At 51.0% G+C, this 19,417-nt stretch overlaps 2 protein-coding genes across 3 annotated transcripts in view; one reads left to right on the plus strand and one right to left on the minus strand.

Annotated features, from left to right (window-relative positions):
* The window catches only part of COPA (COPI coat complex subunit alpha), a 38,604-nt gene extending 37,920 nt beyond the window's left edge, over positions 1–684 (minus strand). For both annotated transcript variants that reach the window (XM_010955642.3, XM_010955640.3), the window contains exon 1: positions 500–684. In XM_010955642.3, the coding sequence (XP_010953944.1) occupies positions 500–539 (40 nt within the window). In that variant the 5' untranslated portion in view covers positions 540–684. The remainder of the gene's footprint in view (positions 1–499) is intronic.
* A 35-nt stretch (positions 685–719) lies between these two features.
* On the plus strand, positions 720–14,849 carry NCSTN (nicastrin). Its single transcript, XM_010955639.3, has 17 exons — positions 720–851; positions 2,073–2,177; positions 5,374–5,497; positions 5,910–6,031; positions 6,473–6,618; positions 7,341–7,491; positions 7,803–7,912; positions 8,171–8,323; positions 9,002–9,106; positions 9,287–9,364; positions 10,219–10,391; positions 11,824–11,926; positions 12,041–12,136; positions 12,436–12,523; positions 12,784–12,938; positions 13,177–13,389; positions 14,022–14,849. The coding sequence occupies exons 1-17, from the start codon at positions 767–769 to the stop codon at positions 14,142–14,144; spliced, it is 2,130 nt and encodes a 709-aa protein (XP_010953941.1). The 5' UTR covers positions 720–766; the 3' UTR covers positions 14,145–14,849.
* The last annotated feature ends 4,568 nt before the right edge of the window (positions 14,850–19,417 follow it).

Consider the following 19,417-nt stretch of genomic DNA (forward strand, 5'->3'; position numbering starts at 1 on the left):
GAAATAGAGCCCAGCCAAGGCACTGGATGTTGATATGATGCCGCCAAGGCCCCTTTAAGAGAAGTACCCAGTGCTCACCTCTAAAAAAACTACAGACGTGGACACGAAAGGCAGAGGTGGATACTCAATTGCCAGGCCCACTCTCTACAACACGGTCATCAAAAAAACAAAAGGTCAAGGGGCCTTGGCAGGAGAAGAAGTCGGCGCAAAGGCCTCAGGAGAGGAGGGGAGAAGAAGAAATAGCGAGCTGGCCTAAGAGATCTACTGCGGTGTGTTAACCATTGCAGGTAAATCAAATTCCGAGGGCACGCCAAAGAAGAAAGGACTGCAGGTGAGCCGCCCGTCAGGCCTAACCTCCCTCGGTCCCATCTTCCCCTGGTTTCGTACGGTGGGCCCAATTCCGTCCGTAATTCTACCCTCTACCCTCTATCTGTCTTCCCCGGTGACAGCGCCGCCCCTGACAACCAGGCTCCGTGGTCCCCCTTTTATTCTCCACTACCTTTGACCCGCGCGCTCTTGGTCTCGAACTTGGTTAGCATTCTTCAGGTCTCCGGCGGCTCCGAGGTGTTACTCCGAGCCCTGACACTCCCTGCTGCCCTACGGTTGCCTCCACGTCAGCGTCCCTCCGCCGCGAATCCCGGAAGCTCCACAGACACGAACTTCCGGTCCCAGGAGCTCCAGGCCACAGAGACGGTGCCTGTGTTGGCCCAGAGAGGCCACTGCCCGGCTGGAAGGGAACCGACCTTCCGCCCAGCCAACAGGCAAGATGGCCACGGCTGGGGGCGGCTCTGTGGCTGACCCGGGAAGTCGGTGTCTTCTTCGCCTTCTGTCTTTCTGCGTCCTACTGGCAGGTGAGGCCTCCCGCGCCCGTGAGCTCCAGTCTGTAAGAAGAACTCTCCGGATCAGCCCAGCCGCGAGCGCCGCCGTCTCCCTTCTGGTCCCAGCTGCCCCTCTGTCCCCCCACCCTGTATATCCTCTTTCTCTTTCGTTCCCACGACAGAAGTTCCCCCTTTGCCGGGACCTGAAGATCCCTTCTTCCCCGCGGCAAGTTGTGTCGCCCCATCTCCTCCGTCAGGCCTCTTCCTGGACTTCCAGCCCGACTCTATTCCACTTTGTCCCGATGCCTCGTTTTCCCCGCGGCCCCAACCACCCCACCCACAATCAAAAAGGACAGGTGTCAGTGTTCAGCTTTCTTCCCAGCGCATGTAGAGTTTTAAGATGAAAGCGCCTGGTTCTGTGGGTGCATTGCGGCGCTTAGAAGGTAGATGCCTTGTCTTTCTGTGGATTCCACCATAAACCCACATCCTTGTGCTTTGCCTCAGCTTGTCTGATCAGTAGAGTCAGACTATGGTAAGATATTAGTACTCTTTAACTGTTTAGACCGTGAAATAATGATTCAAGGAACTTTAGGCATTTATAATGTGCACAGGTGTTTGTTTATACGCATTTACTTTCTGGTATTGGCTTTCTAGTTGGTCAAGCCCTAAAATGCAAACATGCCTGTTTATAACCATAACAGTATCTTCCCCCAAATGCAGATTGTTTTTAAAGATCCCCAACGGAGAAACTAGCTTCCTTACACTGTGGGCACATACAAATGACCTACTAATGTTAGATTAATGATAGAGTGTATGACTTAAGGCTTCTGCCAGTTCTGTTCAGACTCGTGGGAAAATGTCTCAGATTTTTTTTATTGTAATCTATAGTCTTAAACTGACATTGTTTTATTAACTAATTAGTAGTATACATACAGAATAGAAAAGCAGAAGTATGGTCATCCATGCAACCAGAAGCAGGTATTTCTGAACTTAAATGCCTTTCCTTTGACAAATCAAATTTTCTTTCTTTTAGCCTCAATGTCAGTTGCTTTATGTGAGATTTGTAGTAACCCTCTGTGGTACATAGCTAAGTGCATTTATTTGTTCCAATAATACACCCAAGAGGTGAGAAGAATAGACATTAGTCCCATTTTAGAAAGTATTATATACTCACGCCCCAGCAAATTAATGACATGATAGAGGCTAGTACCAATATCTCTCAATTTCTTCTAACACTTTTTATCTTTTGATCAGGTTTGTGTGAGGGAAACTCAGTCGAGAGGAAGATCTACATCCCCTTAAATAAAACAGCTCCCTGTGTCCGACTGCTCAATGCCACTCATCAGATTGGCTGCCAGTGTGAGTTGAGGTTGGGATTTGTGTTTATGGCCATTGATATTTCAGTCTGTGACCTAGGTATAAACATCCAAGTTCTACTGGGGAGTCTCAGCACACAAATTAGGCTATGTGAGTAGTGGGCAATAGAGAACCATTTGTCAAACTAGGCGAGATAATTAATACGAGCTAACATTTAGTAAATACTGCATACTAAACTTCTTACATGTGCATCTCATTTAACCACACAGCAACCCTATGAAGTAGGTTCTGCACCTACCCCCATTATACAAATGATGAAACTGAGACTTAGAGAAGTTGAATAACTTTTCCAACATCATCTTGCTATTAAGTGATAAAGCTAGGATTTGATCCCTGGTGGTCTAAGGTCTAAGCCAAGTGTCTTAACTACCAAGTAGGTTAGGTAGCAAGCTATACTCTTCTCTAAGGGAAAAAAAAAGCCTCATATTCTATGAAGTCAAGTCAACACCTGAACTCTGAATGATCTTTTTGGAACCAAATGGACTTCTTTAAGGCAGTGAACTATTTGAAAAGAAAGCACTGAGAAAGCCAAATAGTTGGAAGAGGAAGTAGTAAAGCTTCCGGATGTGTCTTTGTGTTTTGTAAATATGTTCCAAAATGGGGTAACATGTCAACATGGTATGTTTACAAAACTATGAGGGGGAAAAAAGTTGTAATCTGAAGGCTAAATCCCCAGTTCCTTTGCTGCTTAACCTTTTATCTTCAGATTTTGTTCTGTGGATAGTAGCTCTGTCAGAATGTACTTTTTCAAGGAAGGAGGAAACGTGGAGTCAGATCTTGGTTTCTTCATCATCAAGTTGGTTACCTCTGAATTTGTTTACTCCTGTAAAAATGGTTAGAATATATCTGCACAAAGCCAAAAGTCAAACTACCTTTAATAAATTTCTTTTGGTGATCCTGAGTAAGTAGTGGGGTCTCAGCAGTGGTCTGTGATTGGCTGAAAGCTTCCAATTTGGTAGGACAAACCTAGATGCTGGAAAGTAAAGGACTTGCTCTACCCGTCCTTCCCTTAGCTGTATTCTGTGTTAATTGTCCATATCCTTGCTACAGAAGTACTGAGAGTAGGTTCATTGGTTCCAAATAGTTCCAAATAAAATTTTTGTTGGACTTTGTTCTTAAACTGGCTTTGAGTAGAAGGGAGCCAGGTCCACTGTGGGCTGAGATCAGACTGCTGGTCTTGCTAAAACCCCACTCTGGTGCAAAAGGCTAGGCCAGGCCCCCATCCTCCTGAAGCTGAGCTCTGAGATACTCCTTTTGGGAATGAGTCATTCCGCTGCATGTTCTTAGAGCAGCCCTGTGGGAAACAAAGCAATAGACTCCAGAGATAAAGCCTGGTGCCAGTACAGAGAGACAGAAGGGGAGGGGCTGTTCTTTGGCCATTTCCTCATTAAGATCTTGTTTCCTTTTCAACCTACTTATTTCTAAGTCTTACTTCATTATATGTGTCCATTCTGAGAAAGCTACACCCTCTTTAATTAGAGTTGCTAGCATAATTTAAAGAGAAAAAGACCTAGGTTTGATTTTCCGATTCTAATGCTCTTTAACTATTGGACTCTTAAAAGTGCTCAAAACAGATTACCTGTAGCTTCCTTTTATTTCCTTCCTTTCTTTGCTTTTTCACTCTGTCCCTACAGTATGAGATGAAAAAGCCTTCTGCTCACTGAAGGCCCAGGGAAAGTAAGCAAGTTATTTAAGACTACACAGTCTCCAATGGGAACCCAGGGTAGAATCCAGGTTTCTTTCAGGCCAGTGTTATAGCCTTGTCTTCTTCCTGTCCTCCTTGGAGCTAAAGTTGTATATTTTTTATTTGCCAGATGAGCTTTTCCTTCTCCCATGTTTTAGTACTGTGGCATGCATTGTGGTCTCTTGTTTTACTTAGAACTGCCATTTGGTAGCTAGATCTTTACCACAGTTCTTCCAGATTCTGATAGTCCTATATTTTTTTTTTATTATCAGTAACATTATGAACTTGTTAAGTTTTTACTATATATAAGACTTAGTTGAATGTTGGGGACCTCCTTCTATCTAGATTTCACCAGATCCCTTGGGAGAAAAAGTCTACCTGGCTGGCCATCTAAAAGTACCTGTTGGTTTTGTTTCATGCAAGTTACAGTGTCTTGGTTTAGAGCTATTGTTCTCATGCCTAATAAAGAACCACACATGTCTTGTTTTGAAAATAAACACACCTGGGTCTCACTTTTATTGATTTTAATTTAGTAGATCTGAGGTAAGGCCCAAGCATCTGTATTTTTTAAAACTCCAAAGTGATTCTGATACACGGCCCAGGTTGAGAAATACTGCCCTAAAATACTTTATGAATAACACATTCGGTTTTCAGTGGGCTGAATACTTGTGGGGAAGGCCCAAGAATGTCTCTACATAGATCACTAGAGACTTGGAGCATTACTACATAGAACTCAAGGCATTCTGGACTCTGGGTCATCCGTCCTCTGCAGTGGTACCTCCCAGTCTTTGTCATGAAACACATAGAAAATGTTATGTATAGGGCTTCCGAGGGTAATAGATGAATCTGCTCCTGGCCTGGGATGACCAACCTAGGGTCTTTGGGAACTCTCGATCCCCAGAGGAATCAATATTAGCACTTCTGATCCATTCAAGGCCCATCATTTGGGAAGCTGTGTTCCAGGGAACTCAGAGTTCTTCATTAACCGTATCCAAAACTGGCCAAAAGCAAGTTAAGTCATTACCAAATAAGGCAGAGGAATGGAGATTGAGGGAGGCTGTGAGACCAAGGAAATCTACATATGTCTTCACAAAGGAAGATTCAGTGTTAGAACTCTGAGCTTGAGATCTAGAGCCTACCATTTCATGGAGCAAATACAGGTTTAGAAACTTTGGTGTCTGCTATTACAGAATCTTGTTTATATGGCTAAATGAGGTTGAGGGAAGAGGGCAAGAAAATGAAGATCACAGCGCCTTTCTGACATTTAATGACCCAGGCCTCTAACGTGTAGACTTCTGGGCTCTTTTGTCTTCATTCCCTCCTAGTAGCCTTCATATGGAGCCAGGGTAGTAAGCTCTTCAGTTCCAATCCAGAGATGGCTTCATTAACACTATGTCTTGTGACATTTTGGAGGGATAAATGATCTGCCGAATCAGTGAGGCATCAGAATTGTCAACTGTGGGAACTTTAATTTGACCCATTCTGTCCTGGCAGCTTCCATTAGTGGGGACACAGGGGTTATCCACGTAGTAGAGAAGAAAGAGGACCTGCAGTGGGTGTTGACTGATGGCCCTAACCCGCCTTACGTGGTTCTGCTGGAGGGCACTCTCTTTACCAGGTAAGAACTATGTATTCCTACTGGAGAAATGCATCCAGAGAGGGGAGGTCAGTGAACAGCCCTCACACTTGTGAGTGTAAACTTCCCTTGGCTGCCCTAGTCTAATTGGAGCAGAGAGTGGGGTGATCCTCAGAAGAAAAGATGTGTCATTAAAAGGAATCATTTTGATGACCTTGTAAGTAGAGCTCTAGAGAGTCAGGACCCCAGAGAGGAAGGCAAGGAGCACAGACACAGTGTAGATGAGACTAAGCCCTGAGCTCAGATTAGGTCATAGTCCTCACTCAGAAATTAGAGAGTGAAAGGCAAGAAGTGAGTCAACAGTGTTGATTCCCCTAGTTCCCCATTTGTTTCCATCCTTGGGGACGGGATATTGGGCTGCTTGATAACCTCATGGCATTCTCACCCTATTCAGGGAAGTGATGGAGAAGCTGAAGGGGACAACCGGCCGAATTGCTGGTCTTGCGGTGTCTTTAGCCAAGCCCAGTCCTGCCCCAGGCTTCTCTCCTAGTGTGCAGTGTCCCAATGATGGGTTTGGTAAGAACCCCAAAGGATCAGGGGAGCCTGCCGTTACCCAAAGCTCATTGTTGCTTCAGTCTTGTGTCTTGGAGGGTGGGGGTTGGGAAGGGTATGTGTCTTCTGTGTGTCTGTGTATAGTGTGAGCAACAGACTCCCAAACAGAAGACAGCGTTTCTTTGTCTTTGCCACTCATCCCTTCTCTCTCCTGCTCCCCCTTCTTCTGTTCACCTTCCATCCTCCCTTATTGTCATGTGCTCAGATCCCCAGTTGGCCAGCCTAGGGCTCGCTGATACCAGGGTGTGTTTTCCTGTAGGTGGTAATAGGTTGATGGTTGCTTCTTTGACTTACCCCCTCCTTTGGAACTCTCAGTCCCAACCGTATGATATCCTAGCCTTCCTCCTTTACCTGGTCCCTAAGTACTTGGTGCTCCAACATCCTATCCCCTGTCCTCCCTTTCAGGTATTTACTCCAGCTCCTATGGCCCACAGTTTGCTCACTGCAAAAAAATACCGTGGAACTCCCTGGGCAATGGCTTGGCTTATGAAGACTTTAGTTTCCCCATCTTCCTTCTTGAAGACGAAAATGAAACTAATGTCATTAAGCAGGTAATGACTCTGCCAGCTCTGGGAATTCCAGTTAGAATCACTTTTTAGGCTCTCCTCTTGTTTGGAGGGAGACTCATTCTTCCTACTGGTGTACCCTCTGAAAGACAGTTGCTCTGAGAAGAGCCAAGAAGTGTATTTTTCTCACATTTCCCTCTCCTGTTTCTCTCCTGCCTGATATTATAGCATTAAAGGCTTTTAGACTGAAGGAAACGTAAAGAATGTTTAATATGAAACAAGGTTTAGAGCTCTAGTTTAGAACCCTTCGTACAGTAAAAAGAGCATTGGACTAGGAATTGAGAGATTCAGTTCAGTAATTTCTGAAGTTCTTTTTAGCCCTTATGTTCTCTAATTCTAGTCTAACGTTCTTTAATTTTAATACATAGAGCAGTTGATTTGTCCAAAGTTACATGGTGAGTTGATGTCCAGGTTGTCTTGAATTTGGTTTTTCACTTCCAGTCCAGTGCTCTTAACAGCAAATCACTTTAGGAACAGTGACGGAAGCTCCAAATTGGGCCAGGCCATTTGGTAGAGGGTAATTTCATACACCCCAGCTAAGCCCCTTTCCACCTCTTGATGAGTTCTGTGTGGTTGTACCAGGATAGCTACAGCTCAGGAACAGATGTGGCAGTGTCTTAAGGATGGAGCTGGGCCCTCCTCTTTCTGCTAAGTATGGGAGGGACTGCACAACTAGCTGCCTCAGTGGGGTTTGTCTCCCCTTCCAGTGCTACCGAGATCACAACCTGAGTCAGAACGGCTCAGCCCCCACCTTCCCGCTGTGTGCCATGCAGCTCTTCTCACACATGCACGCCGTCATTAGCACTGTCACCTGCATGCGGCGCAGCTCCATCCAGAGCACCTTCAGCATCAACCCGGGTAGGATCCCAGGCATGCTGGGTGCCCTGGGGCGGGAGGATGGGCCAGGCCGGGGAGCATGGGCGAGACTCCTGTAGGGGAGGAGTGCGCACAGGCGGGGAGCACTGGGTGGGGGAAGTGGAAACAGTTCCACACAGTCGAGGCAGCTTGTCCCCGAAGTGCTCAGCGGCGGAGGAACCAACCTCGGTCAGTGAGATAGTGGAGATGACTCCAAGTCCGTGGCGCGCTGGTCAGCAGAGTCTTCCGGGCCTTCCTCGTAGCTCCCTTCTCCCTTACTTTTCGGGGTCTCTCACTGTTTGTGTCCTGCTCAGAAATCGTCTGCGACCCCCTGTCTGACTACAACGTGTGGAGCATGCTTAACCCTATAAATACATCTGGGACATTGGATCCTGATGACAGGGTCGTGGTGGCTGCCACCCGGGTGAGTGGTGGCCCTGAACAGGGTGAGCGGGGCTGGCACACAAAGGGTGGGGGTCCTCTGTTGGGCCTGTCAGGGCTCTGAGTTGCTCCAGCGGGGAGCCTCAGACGGAGCGGGATCTGGGCTGTGGGGCTCTCGGCTTCCAGCCAAGGCCCCAGGACGTTCTCTTGGCTAGAGCAGAAGATGGGGACTGGGGACTGGGGCCTGGTCCGAGTTTCCATTTTCAGAGTTTCCTGCCCGTGTCTTTTCTGTCCTACCCAGCTGGACAGTCGTTCGTTTTTCTGGAATGTGGCCCCAGGGGCTGAAAGTGCCGTTGCCTCCTTCGTCACCCAGCTGGCCGCAGCGGAAGCTCTGCAGAAGGCACCCGATGTGACCACTCTGCCCCGCAACGTCATGTTTGTCTTCTTCCAAGGGGTGAGGGCTCTTTGGCTGGCGTGGGATGGCAGGGAAGTGGGGAGACTGGTAAAGGTGGGAGTGGCCATTATTTGGGGAAGATCTCAGCACCTGACCTAAGTTGTTATTGAGCAGAGAGCTTCTGGGTGCATCTACACGTGTCTCCCATCCAGATTCCCCCATTTAGGAAGCCTTTGCGCCCTGACCTGGAAATGGTATACTGCCAACTCCCTCAGTCCCCCGCTGATACGGTCTATTTGAAGCCTTCTTTTACTTTTATTCTCTGGATGCTTTTCCTGCCACCTCCACCCAGGAGCCCTGAGGCTCCTGCCTCTCCTCACTGCCACCACAGCCTGGTCCTAGAATAAGGGGACAGCAGCCGTGGCTGAGTCAGCGGAGGTGGGGGAGAAGCAAGAAGCAGGCACAGACCAGCTGATGTTCGCCTCGGGCCTTTACTGAGGCTGCTCTCCCCCTGTCTGGGCTCGAGAAGTCCTGTGACGCTTACATGTGAGGCATAGTCACAGCTGGGAGGCGGGACAGGGAGGAGGGCAGAGTCATGTGACTGTAACTGGCCAGCAGTTGAGATAACATGAGACAGTAGCCTTTGTGCCTGGTGCTTTGATGATCTGGCCTCAGGGCACGAGGCTGCCCTAAAGCTTTGGAATCTTGTTCCCTTTCCCACTCATCTCCACCCCTCAGGAAACATTTGACTACATTGGCAGCTCGAGAATGGTCTATGATATGGAGAAGGGCAAGTTTCCTGTGCAGTTAGAGAACATCGACTCATTTGTGGAGCTGGGACAGGTGTGCGGCACGTGTCCTCCACCCCTTCCTTCCTATTTAAAGCTTCCCCCTCTGTTGTTCTGTTGTCCTCCCTGCAGGTGCCACCACCTGTTCCCTTGACTTCTGATCCCACTTCTTTCTCCCAGGTACCGGCCAGAATGGGAGACTAATTGTAAGTGTTGCTTCTTCATCTCCCACTAGGTAGCCTTAAGGACGTCACTAGAGCTTTGGATGCACACAGACCCCATGTCTCAGAAAAATGAATCTGTACAGAAGCAGGTAATCTGAGAACATCTCTCCCCGTCACTTTCTGTTTCAACAGCTCAGAATATGGCACCCCCTTGCCCAGCCCTCTCCCTACCAGCCTCCAGGGCCTTGAGATGGGACCGTAGGTTGGGTGTTGGATAAAGGGTGAACCTCAGCTGTTACTGTTCCCCAAGATGAACCATGAGCTCTGCTCCTGTCGCTGGTTCCCTGGGACGGGTGGTACTCTGATCATTTGGTGCCTGGCAAACTCTCACTGCCCATTAAGGACAAGAAGTGAGTGGTTCCTTTCTCTACTGCTGCTATGTGGACCCAGCTGTCCTGGCTGCCCTGCCCTGACTGTGTCAGACTCCCTACCCAGACTGTCCTCCACTTTCCTCACTGCTCGTTCAAGGTCCTCCCTCCCTTCAAAATCCAGCTTTAGGTCTATTTCTTCCCTGAGGTCCTTCTGCCACCCCAGCTTCAGCGTCTTCCCTGCTCTGGACTCCTGTAGCACGTACAGAGAGGGCTACGGTGTGGCACGCAGCACTGTTCTGTATTATTATTTGCTCCTCCAGTTCTGCACAACAAATAATAAGTGAAACATCAACTGAAGAGAAGACTGTGTCCTGAGAACAGTGGGGTTTACCTGTAAATATGAGAAAAACGCAGGCCTCTTCCTTCTTCATGCCGTCACTTAAACAGGATGATGGGAGCTGCAGGAAATTCAGAGAGCCTTGATCCCCAAAGGCCTGAGGAATTTAGATCTAGGAGGCTTTAGGACGGCTTTGCAGGTTGGGGACTTGGAGTGGAGAGCATTTCAGGTCTAGAAGAGACCCCTTGCTTCCTCTCCCCCAGCATCCCGTCAGCTAATGCCCCCCATCCCCCAGGTGGAGCAGCTCCTGGCCACCCTGGAGAAGAGTGGCACTGCTGTCCCTAACGTGGTTCTCAGGAGGCCAGATCAGTCCCAGCCTCTCCCACCATCTTCTCTGCAGCGATTTCTTCGAGCTCGAAACATCTCTGGCGTTGTTCTTGCTGACCACCAAAAAGTCTTCCAGAACCAGTAAGTCGCTTAACCTGCGTCCTCTTCATTCTCGAAGAGAATCTATGCCACAGTCTGGGGTCCATAGAAAGAAACGTCTCTGTGATAAGAACGGTCATCGCTCTCCCCCTCCCTACTCCGCCCTTTCCAGAATCTCAGCTCATTCTGTGTTCTTTGCTCAGTGTCCTATTCAAATCTAACCTAGTCCCCTCATTTGACTCAGAAAACAGTCCTCACCCTTAGCTGTTTCCTAGCACAGTCATCCCCATTTGTGGTTCCACCCCTCCCAAGCTCTCCAGGGGCTGAGTTCCCCAGGGCTGCCAGCAGAGGGCATACCATCTCAAACTAGCGCCTGAATGATAATGGGAGTTCTTTGGCTGGAGGACAGAGAGCTGTCCCTGTCTGAGGCCCAGCTGAGGGTGTTGCAGACAATACTCTGAGGTGTAACATGTTCTTGCCATATGGTAAGAGCACGTGGTTCAGTGTGGGTGGAAAAAGGTCCCCTACAGCTGAGGGGACTCCAGAGATAAGGGGTAAGGCCCTGCTAGTCCCCTCTCTTCTGGTCCCGGGCACCCCTAAACTGCCCCTAACTCAAGGCCTTGAGGGCTGGGCTAACAGGGGACCTCTTATTCAGGCTGGACGCTAAAGCCTCCCTTCCTCTCTTCCAACAGGCTGAATGAGTTTCTGAGTAAAAATGCATAAGCTCTGTTTCTCTAACTAACCCCAGCCAAGTAGCACCTTCTCATTTATTCACGGTGGTGACCGTTCTAGTACATAGGGTCATCTCTCTTCCTCACATCTGTCTTCTGTGCCACTGTGGGGTGAGGGGTGGTCCATCATTTCCACACATACGTGGCTGACTTGATTCTGTGTGAGGCAGGCATTCATTGATGGTAAAGGCTGGAAGCTCTCTCCTCTTAGCTTCTCCCCTAAGATCTGTCTCCTTGGGGGCTCCCCGAGGAGCGTCAGGTTAGTTTGACGCAGTGAAGTGTTACGTATCTGTGCACAGAGCTGCGCATCCCCCTCTACTCCCAGCCACCTTCAATATAAATGTCCATTGAAACAGTCATACTGTTGCTCTGATAAACATGTGGCAGAGTTCTCTGAGAGTTGTCTTAACCATTCTCCTATATCTCAGACCCAAACAACGTGGAAGTGTGTCTTCTGTTTAAAGGTCTCCCAGGAAGGAGCGGTTGTGTATTCTCATCTCATTTACCTTTTCTATCTTGTTTGTCGGAAAAGTCTTTGTATGTAACTAACCACTCCCACCCTTGCTCCTACGTCCCCATTCTCCACACCTTCTTCAATATGGAATCCTGATTTTCTCTCTTCCTTCCTCCCTGGATGAGGAAAAATGAGACCCCCAAGTTCCTGCAGAAGGAACTGTTTTAAGGGAGGAAAGGGCAGGGCCCTGGCTGGATGTAGCCCAGGCTCACGCCGGCTTTCCTGGCAGCTATTACCAGAGCATTTACGACACTGCCGAGAACATTAATGTGAACTACCCTGAATCGCAGAGCCCTGAAGAGGACCTGAACTTTGTGACAGACACTGCCAAGGTAGCACTGACCTGGGCTGGGTGGGAGCGTGGGGAACACAGTGAAGACGGTTAGAATGCTAGTGTTTGAGGTTAGAGAACGTGGGCCATTCCGCCCCCTCTTCACTCACCACAGGCTCTGGCAGATGTGGCCACGGTGCTGGGACAGGCACTGTACCAGCTTGCAGGAGGAACCAACTTCAGCGACACCATTCAGGCTGATCCCCAAACGGTAAGAGCAAATGGGCCCTCTGTCTCTGTTTACACAGCAGGATACCCCATCTTTTATCCTGGTCCTTTGCCTAGTCTCCCAGACCTTGGAATTCTGCATGCCTTACGAGCAGGTGAGGACCGCGAGGCCCCAGGGAGTTCTGGTGGGCCTTGTCTGCATGCTGTGAGCCAGCTGCTGTCTCCCCAACCCCAGTGTCTGTCGAGCCAGCCTGGTTCCTACCCCAACACTGGGTCTCTACTAATAACTCTTCCCTTGGGCTCCAAGTCAAAGGTTCTCTCTCCTCCCTGTCCCAATCGTAGGTCACCCGCCTGCTCTATGGGTTCCTGGTTAGAGCCAACAACTCATGGTTCCAGTCTATCCTCAGGCAGGACTTAAGGTCCTACTTGGGTAAGCACCTGGTGTGGGAGAGGACCCTTCCCCAAGGAAAAGGATAGAAAAAGTCATCAATTTGGTTTAATCTTTACTTTTTTGCTTTTCCTCTCTGTTTTCTTTTTGCCTGTTTTCTTTCTCCTGATTGTTTGTTGGATCCTTGTCTCTTAACTTTCCCTTCTCTGGCTCCTGCCAATCTTGGGCTCTTCCTGTCTCTGCCCATCTGCACCCCACCTTCCACCCACCAAATCCCCCCTTCCCTTGTGGTCTCCTATCAGGTGATGGGCCCCTTCAGCATTACATCGCCGTCTCCAGCCCTACCAACACCACTTACGTTGTGCAGTATGCGTTGGCAAATTTGACGGGCAAAGTAGTCAACCTCACCCGAGAGCAGTGCCAGGATCCAAGTAAAATCCCCACTGAAAACAAGGATGTGAGTGGTATTGGGTGTCGGAGGTACTTCGCGGGCCCACTTCCCTTCGGAAAGTTGGAGGATCTCCTAAGTCCATTTGGACCGAAGGGGTTGGGATGGAGAGGTGGGAGGATGTAGCCCTTTGAACTTGAGTATCAAAGAGGCAGTAGCCTGGGTAAAAATGGACTATCTGAAGGGTCAAGGGAGTGAGTAAGAGAGGATCCTGTCAGCCCCTCGCTGTGGCCTGTCTCCTGTGCAGCTGTATGAGTACGCGTGGGTTCAGGGCCCTTTGAATTCCAATGAGACGGACCAGCTCCCCCGATGTGTGCGTTCCACGGCACGACTGGCCAGGGCCTTGTCCCCTGCCTTCGAACTGAGGCAGTGGGGCTCTACTGAATACTCTACGTGGACTGAGAGCCGCTGGAAAGATATCCGCGCCCGGATATTTCTGATAGCCAGCAGAGAGCTTGAGGTGAGACGGTGGGGGGTGGGTGATGGAGGAGGTCTAGTGCCCCTCCTTCTATTGCCTCTTGTCTCTTACCCCTTCCATCTCCCATTTGCCCCAGATTTGCCACAGAAACCCACTACAAATCTGTCTGCAGTCAGCCAGCATGCCCCATTAGGAAGTATGTCTTCACTGATAGTTTGAGTGTAGGTTCATTCTGGAGATATGTTCCTATGGAGACCCAAGGAGATACAGCTTACCCGGTGGACCCTTCATAGCCCTTCCACAGCTCCACTCCCATCCAGCATTCCCACCTGGCATAGCCAGGATGAGTCAGTCTAGAACTTACTGAGCACCTGTCACAAGTCAGTCAGTCAGTCACATAACTGGCCACTGAGAATCAGTCATGGGTCCATCTTCAGGATGCTTCAAATCTAAGTTAAAAAGATGGAACCAGGGTCAGAGGTACTTTACTTCTCTTATCAAATGTGGAGGCTGAGTCTCCAGGTTGGGGAGATACTGCCTCTGATTGCTCAGCACTTGGTGCTTGGAGCCAGCTCCAGAATGCCAGTGTCCTGGCTCCCAGCCCCAAGCAGTTACAAAACTATGCTGAGTTCTGAGAGCACCTTTCTCCTTCCTGTGCCCCCCACCCCCTGCAGTTTATCACCCTGATGGTGGGCTTTGGCATCCTCGTCTTCTCTCTCGTGGTCACCTACTGCATCAATGCCAAAGCCGATGTCCTTTTCATTGCTCCCCGGGAACCAGGATCTGTGTCTTACTGAAGAGGACCCCCAGCTTTCCCTGCCAGCTCTGCAGTTCACTTCTCAGATCACCTGTCCCACTGGGACATAAACCACTAGTTTTGTCACTGGAACCTCTCTGGGCCTGGCTCAGACTGGGATTAACATAAGAAGTGGAACTGCCCAAAAGAGACAATGAGAGATAAACAAGTCGCCCCCTCTTCCCTCCTGTCTCCCCGCCCATTTCCTCTTCCTCACCCCTGCCAGAGCCCGGGATGCCAGACACTTTTTGCCCCCGTTTGACTCCTAGCTGCCCACCCTTCTTCAGGATCCCTCTTCTACTCTTTCCACCCTGCCCTGTTCCTCCCTCTGCTCCCCACCCCCTGTACCCAACCACCTTCCTGAGAAGGACATGAAGGGTTGAACACCAGGAACAAACTACAAGGAAGCCGTGAGGAGGAGGCCGGGGCGATCTGCAGGCTGAGCCTGCTGTCTCCCTCCTGCTGTCCTGTCTCCAGGCCCTTAGACGGCACCTCAGCGTGGGTGTGCTGCTGGGTGGGCATCCCACCTCCAGCCCGCAGTGCTCCGTTGTGATTTTTATTGAGCTGTAATGTCTGTTTTTGTTTTCTTTTTCCCTTTCTTTGTATGTGTGTGTGTGTGCGTGTGCGTGTGCGTACGTGTGCGTGTGTGCACGCGTATGTAAATATATAAATAGCGAGTTTCATTAAAACAGACTCTCCCACGTGACCTGTACCATTGCCTGTCATTCTTCCCCAGCCCCTTTGTTCAGTGACCTCGCGTGTTCTCTTCTGGGTCCCCGAGGGCCCAAGAGGAAGGCTCTGTCAGCAGCACCAGAAGTCCTGAAAGAAGGGCCCCTTGTGGAGCCCAGGAGCCCTGGTTTCCCTCTCGTAAGGACCATGTCAGCATAATTTCTTCCCACTTGGTATCTGACAGACGTTTCTTTCTTTATGTGAGACAGAGGCTAGGGTGCAGAGATGAAGGGAATGCAGCCCTGACCCCTGAGGAGTGCCCACGTGGGGTGAAGGGAGAACCACTCACAGCTAGGTGTGATACCTGGAGAAACTGCAGCATACCCAGAGCGCTCTGGTAGCACCTGGAGGGACTCAGGGCTGCGCGGGTAGTGTTTAGAAAGGCTGCACGGAGGAGGCATGTGAGCGGCGGTTAAGAGTTCACGAGGTGTGGGAGCACAGGGCGAAGAGAAGGCACGGGTTGTGTGTGGGAACGCTGTTACCCCATGTGCCCGAGCCGTCGGGGTCAGCAGGGGGCTGGGGCCAGATCAAGGCCCCCCCGGCTGGCCTGCTGAGGAGCTGGGGCTTTCCATCGAGGGTGGGCATTTTGTAGACCAAAACATGAGTGGTTTTGGTCCTTCTCGAGGGAGAATCTCTGCTCTTTGGAGATACTCATTCCCTGGGTCTTCATATGGGCAAAATTCTGGAGTCTTACAGAACTGGTAAGTGGTGGTGGGCCGGGGCTGCGTCAGCGGAGGTGGGAAGAGAGGCGGCAGGAGTGGCGCCTGAAGCCAGCCTTCCCCTCCACTGCTGGCCACCAGCCTGTCTCCGACGTGCCTGAAGACAGCAGAGATGGAAAAGAACTGGCCATTTTCGGAGTCCCAAGCACTCCTGTTTGTTTCCTGATTGGGCTATTTACCTTTTCAAATCCTGCTGAGAGGGGTGATTTTTTTCTCGAGATTTCTCTCCAAGTTCCCTCAAGGGGCATGTTTGGGGTTCTGGGATGTGGAAATATACCCCGCTGCTTCCCCCCACCGCACCCCTCCCAGTTTGAGCCGGAGAAGCTGTGTTCTGTGCTGGCGGGAGTTGAGCACAGCTGCCGCCTTCGTCTGGGCCCACTCCACGCCTCCCTCGGCCAACAGGTCTCCCAGCGGACAGAGCACTAAGCTTCCTCATCCTGCTGGCAGCTTTGGGAAGCTGGAAAGTGGCTGAGAACCAGTGAGGGGGCTGAACAGGGAAGCAGAGGGTTGGACAGAATCAAGGGGACGGGGTGGGCCAGGAAGAAGGGTACGTGCAGGATGGAGGGCCTCTGGTCCTCCAGTCTCCACCTAGGGAAGGAGCAGCACAAGCTTGTTTTCCACCTTCCACGCTAGCCTTACCTCCCCCTCTCCCTCCCCCATCCCCACCCCCAAAACTACAGACCAAAAAACTGGGCTCCTGTGGCTCTGGGGGAGGCCAGTCCCCTACAAGGCGCGTAGGCTCCCAGATGACCCACTTGGATCCCCTTTCCTGACTCCTCACCAGGCACCTCCTATGTCCTGGAGACCGCAAGGGACTAGCTGGCAGCGTCTTAGGGCCACAGACTTAACTCCTTAGCCGCCCTCTTCCCGCTTGCTCCAGGCCCTGCTTACCTGTGCCTTTCAAAATGTGTCATGTTTCAGGCCCCCCCCCCCCCCCCCGTCCCACAGGGTCTCCCTCCCTTCCTACTTCTGCCCAGTGGTAGTTCACACCACACTACGGAAAGATGAGTAACTGACTACTCTGCTCCAGGACCAAGACGGTCCTGCCTCTGCCTCTTGTGATACCTGGTCCCTCAAGAGTAACGCTGAAGGCTTTCCTATGAGCTGGTATGTCTTCCCCAGCTTCTCTGAGTAAAGGATTTACTCTTTTCTGTTTCTCACATTGGGGTAACTGGTCCCAGAGCTACATCCTGCGAGGAGATATTTTCATCCAGAGTCTGATGTTCTGTACTACGAACTCACCTTATTCAGTAGGACTTTGTTTCCTTGAGGGACCACATAATAAGACCTTAGAAATTGTATGTATGGTCGAACTCATTTGATAGATGGGAGAAACAGTAGCCCAGAGGAGTGATGTGGCTTGCTCAAGGTTACATAGCAAATTAGAGCTGAGAACATTTCTTACATCTGCACTGGCAGCTACAGCAGGGAGTGTAACTGTAGTGTAACTCAGTAACTGAGTTACTGAGCCTGGCTACGGGCAAGGCACCCCGTCCCAGCATCATAAAAGGGTATGAGATATGGCACCTCCCTTGGAGACTTAGGATCTGGAGCCTAGATGGCAAGACGGGACATGACACAAGATGAAGAATAGCCAGGCGAGGCAGCATATGCATCACGTGAAATCAGTGCTAGGAAGAGGTTCTACCCCAGTTCAGAGGATGGTGGGTTGGCTTTGGTCAGGGCCGGTAAGGAGGAACTTCATGTTGCTGTGAGCAGAGCTCAGGACCAGATTTTCTGGAGTGCCTCCAATGCTCTGTGTGACTTTGGAAAGGGCATTCCCCTCTCTGGGCCCCAGTGTTTTCCTCGGCACAATGTGGAGGCAGAGAGGCTGTTGTCTGAGGCCCCACCCTGCCCTGACAGTCAGCATCCTTTCATCTTAAACGCCTCCTGGCAGGGGGTGGCTTGAAGGCTGACCGATTCATGAGCTTTCTCAGGTAGTGAGAAAGTTCTGCATTGGAGAGGGAGGCCTAATGGGCACTTTATTGCCCTCTAACCCAGCGACAGGAGGCATTTGGGGATCGTGCCTAATGTGTTAGAAAAGCGATTCTGAAACAGCATCCTATTCTCACAGCTTGGTGGGAGTTGTTGAAGTGGAGCTTGGGAAGCAGAGACCCTTGGAAGGGTAGGGTCCGAGTGGGCCTCAGATTTTTTTCCTTCCTGAATCCACACTCAGAAGATAGAGGGGCTCCCACACTCCTGTTGTGGAGAAGGGCACTGTAGCCCCGTCCCCAACCAGGGAAAAGGTGCAGCAGGAGTGGAGGGGGCATCTCAGGAGGCCTAAGGAGATGATGCAACTGTGAGTGAGTATTACCAGCCTCTGGCCCTGGCTGCCTGGTGCTTGAGAGCTGGGGGTGGGGACCCTAGAGTCCCCCCTCTCTCCCCCCCCCATCAACTGAGGAGGAATTAGAGAAACTGGAGGGAAAAAAGGAAAAGTGGAAACGAAAGAGGGTGTCTGGAGAACGAATATTGGAGTGAAGGGAAACTACAAGTAGAGAATCCTAGTTGGGCTGAAGGAGAGAAGGGAGTCCGGGAGTGAGCCCGACTGGAGAGAGGCCGGGCGGGCGTGGCCAGGAGGGGAGTGGGCCTAGAGCTGGTGGTGACAGATGGGTGGACACAAAGAGGAGGGCTTCAGGGGAGACAGATGGATGGGGGAGGGAGGAGGAGAGGCTGGGGGGATGGGGGGCAGTGGTCGGAGGAGGCCGTAATGAGATTGGAGATGGGCTCGGGGCTGGGGAGAGGTGAGCAGAGAGAAGAGAAGAAAGAAGAGGCTGCCTGAGGAGACAAAGGCAAAAAGGCCTAGGGGGCCGGGGGTGAGAGAGGGCTCAGGGGCCCGGCGCTGAAAAGGGGGCTTCCAGCCGGGCTGGCAGCCGAGAGGGGGACAGATTGTGTCGTTAGCCAGAGTAGAGACCCGCTGTCACCTAGAGGCACGGAGAGGTGGAGACAGGGAGAGACAGACTGACGGAGACCATGTGGAAGCAGACAAGGAGGGAACCTCAAAGATGGAGGAAGAGCCAAGAAGTGCCGCCACTTCCTGGGATCACAACAGCTCCTGCCCAGGAGCTCCTGTGACCCAGAACACTGCGCAGCCTCTCACCTGATAACACCCCAGCCCCGGGCCACTCCTGGGAAGGGTCAGGCAGCATGGCACAGCGAGGGTTAACGCCGTCTGCTCTCCCTGCCAGCCGCTAGCCTGGTTGGGTCCCCAGGGCTCCCCGCATATGTCACCCCCTCTCCTGCCAAACCTACTGCTTCTCGGCTCCTCCAGGCCCTGCCCCCACCCTCAAGAACTGGGCCCCTGCCCCCATGTCTTCCCTACACCCCAACCTCCCTCCCCCACCATCTACCTCATAGGCTGGCAGTGTGGAGATGAAAAGAGATGGTGAGTAACACACTGAAAAAGTGAACGGCTAGAAAATGCAAAATAGCGATAAACCACAGAGCCACATTGTCGTCTCCCCCTACAATCCCCAGGCCCTGCTCCTCCTGCTCTTCTTACAGCAAAGACCCCCACGTGACTCCCAGGCTTCTCCTACCCCCTCAGGGCCTGGGGGTTGCTGGCATCCTGGGCTGACCTCAGAGCTCTCCCGGGCCTCCCTCAGTCAATGCTTCATATACACGTGTGGACCAAACTTTGAATCACTGTACATCAATGTAAGAGTTGGGGTCTGCACTTTGCAGTTTGCCTAGCATGTTCCCATGCACTGTGGGACAAAAGCCTATGAGGAAGGCAACATTTTCCCCATTTCACAGATGACAAAATAGGTTCCGTCAAGGTTAAGGACGTGTCTGAGGTCACCAGGGCGTGGACCCAGGTCCACTGGCC

The sequence above is a fragment of the Camelus bactrianus genome, chromosome 21 (assembly GCF_048773025.1).
Source record: "Camelus bactrianus isolate YW-2024 breed Bactrian camel chromosome 21, ASM4877302v1, whole genome shotgun sequence".
Classification (NCBI taxonomy): Eukaryota; Metazoa; Chordata; class Mammalia; order Artiodactyla; family Camelidae; genus Camelus; species Camelus bactrianus.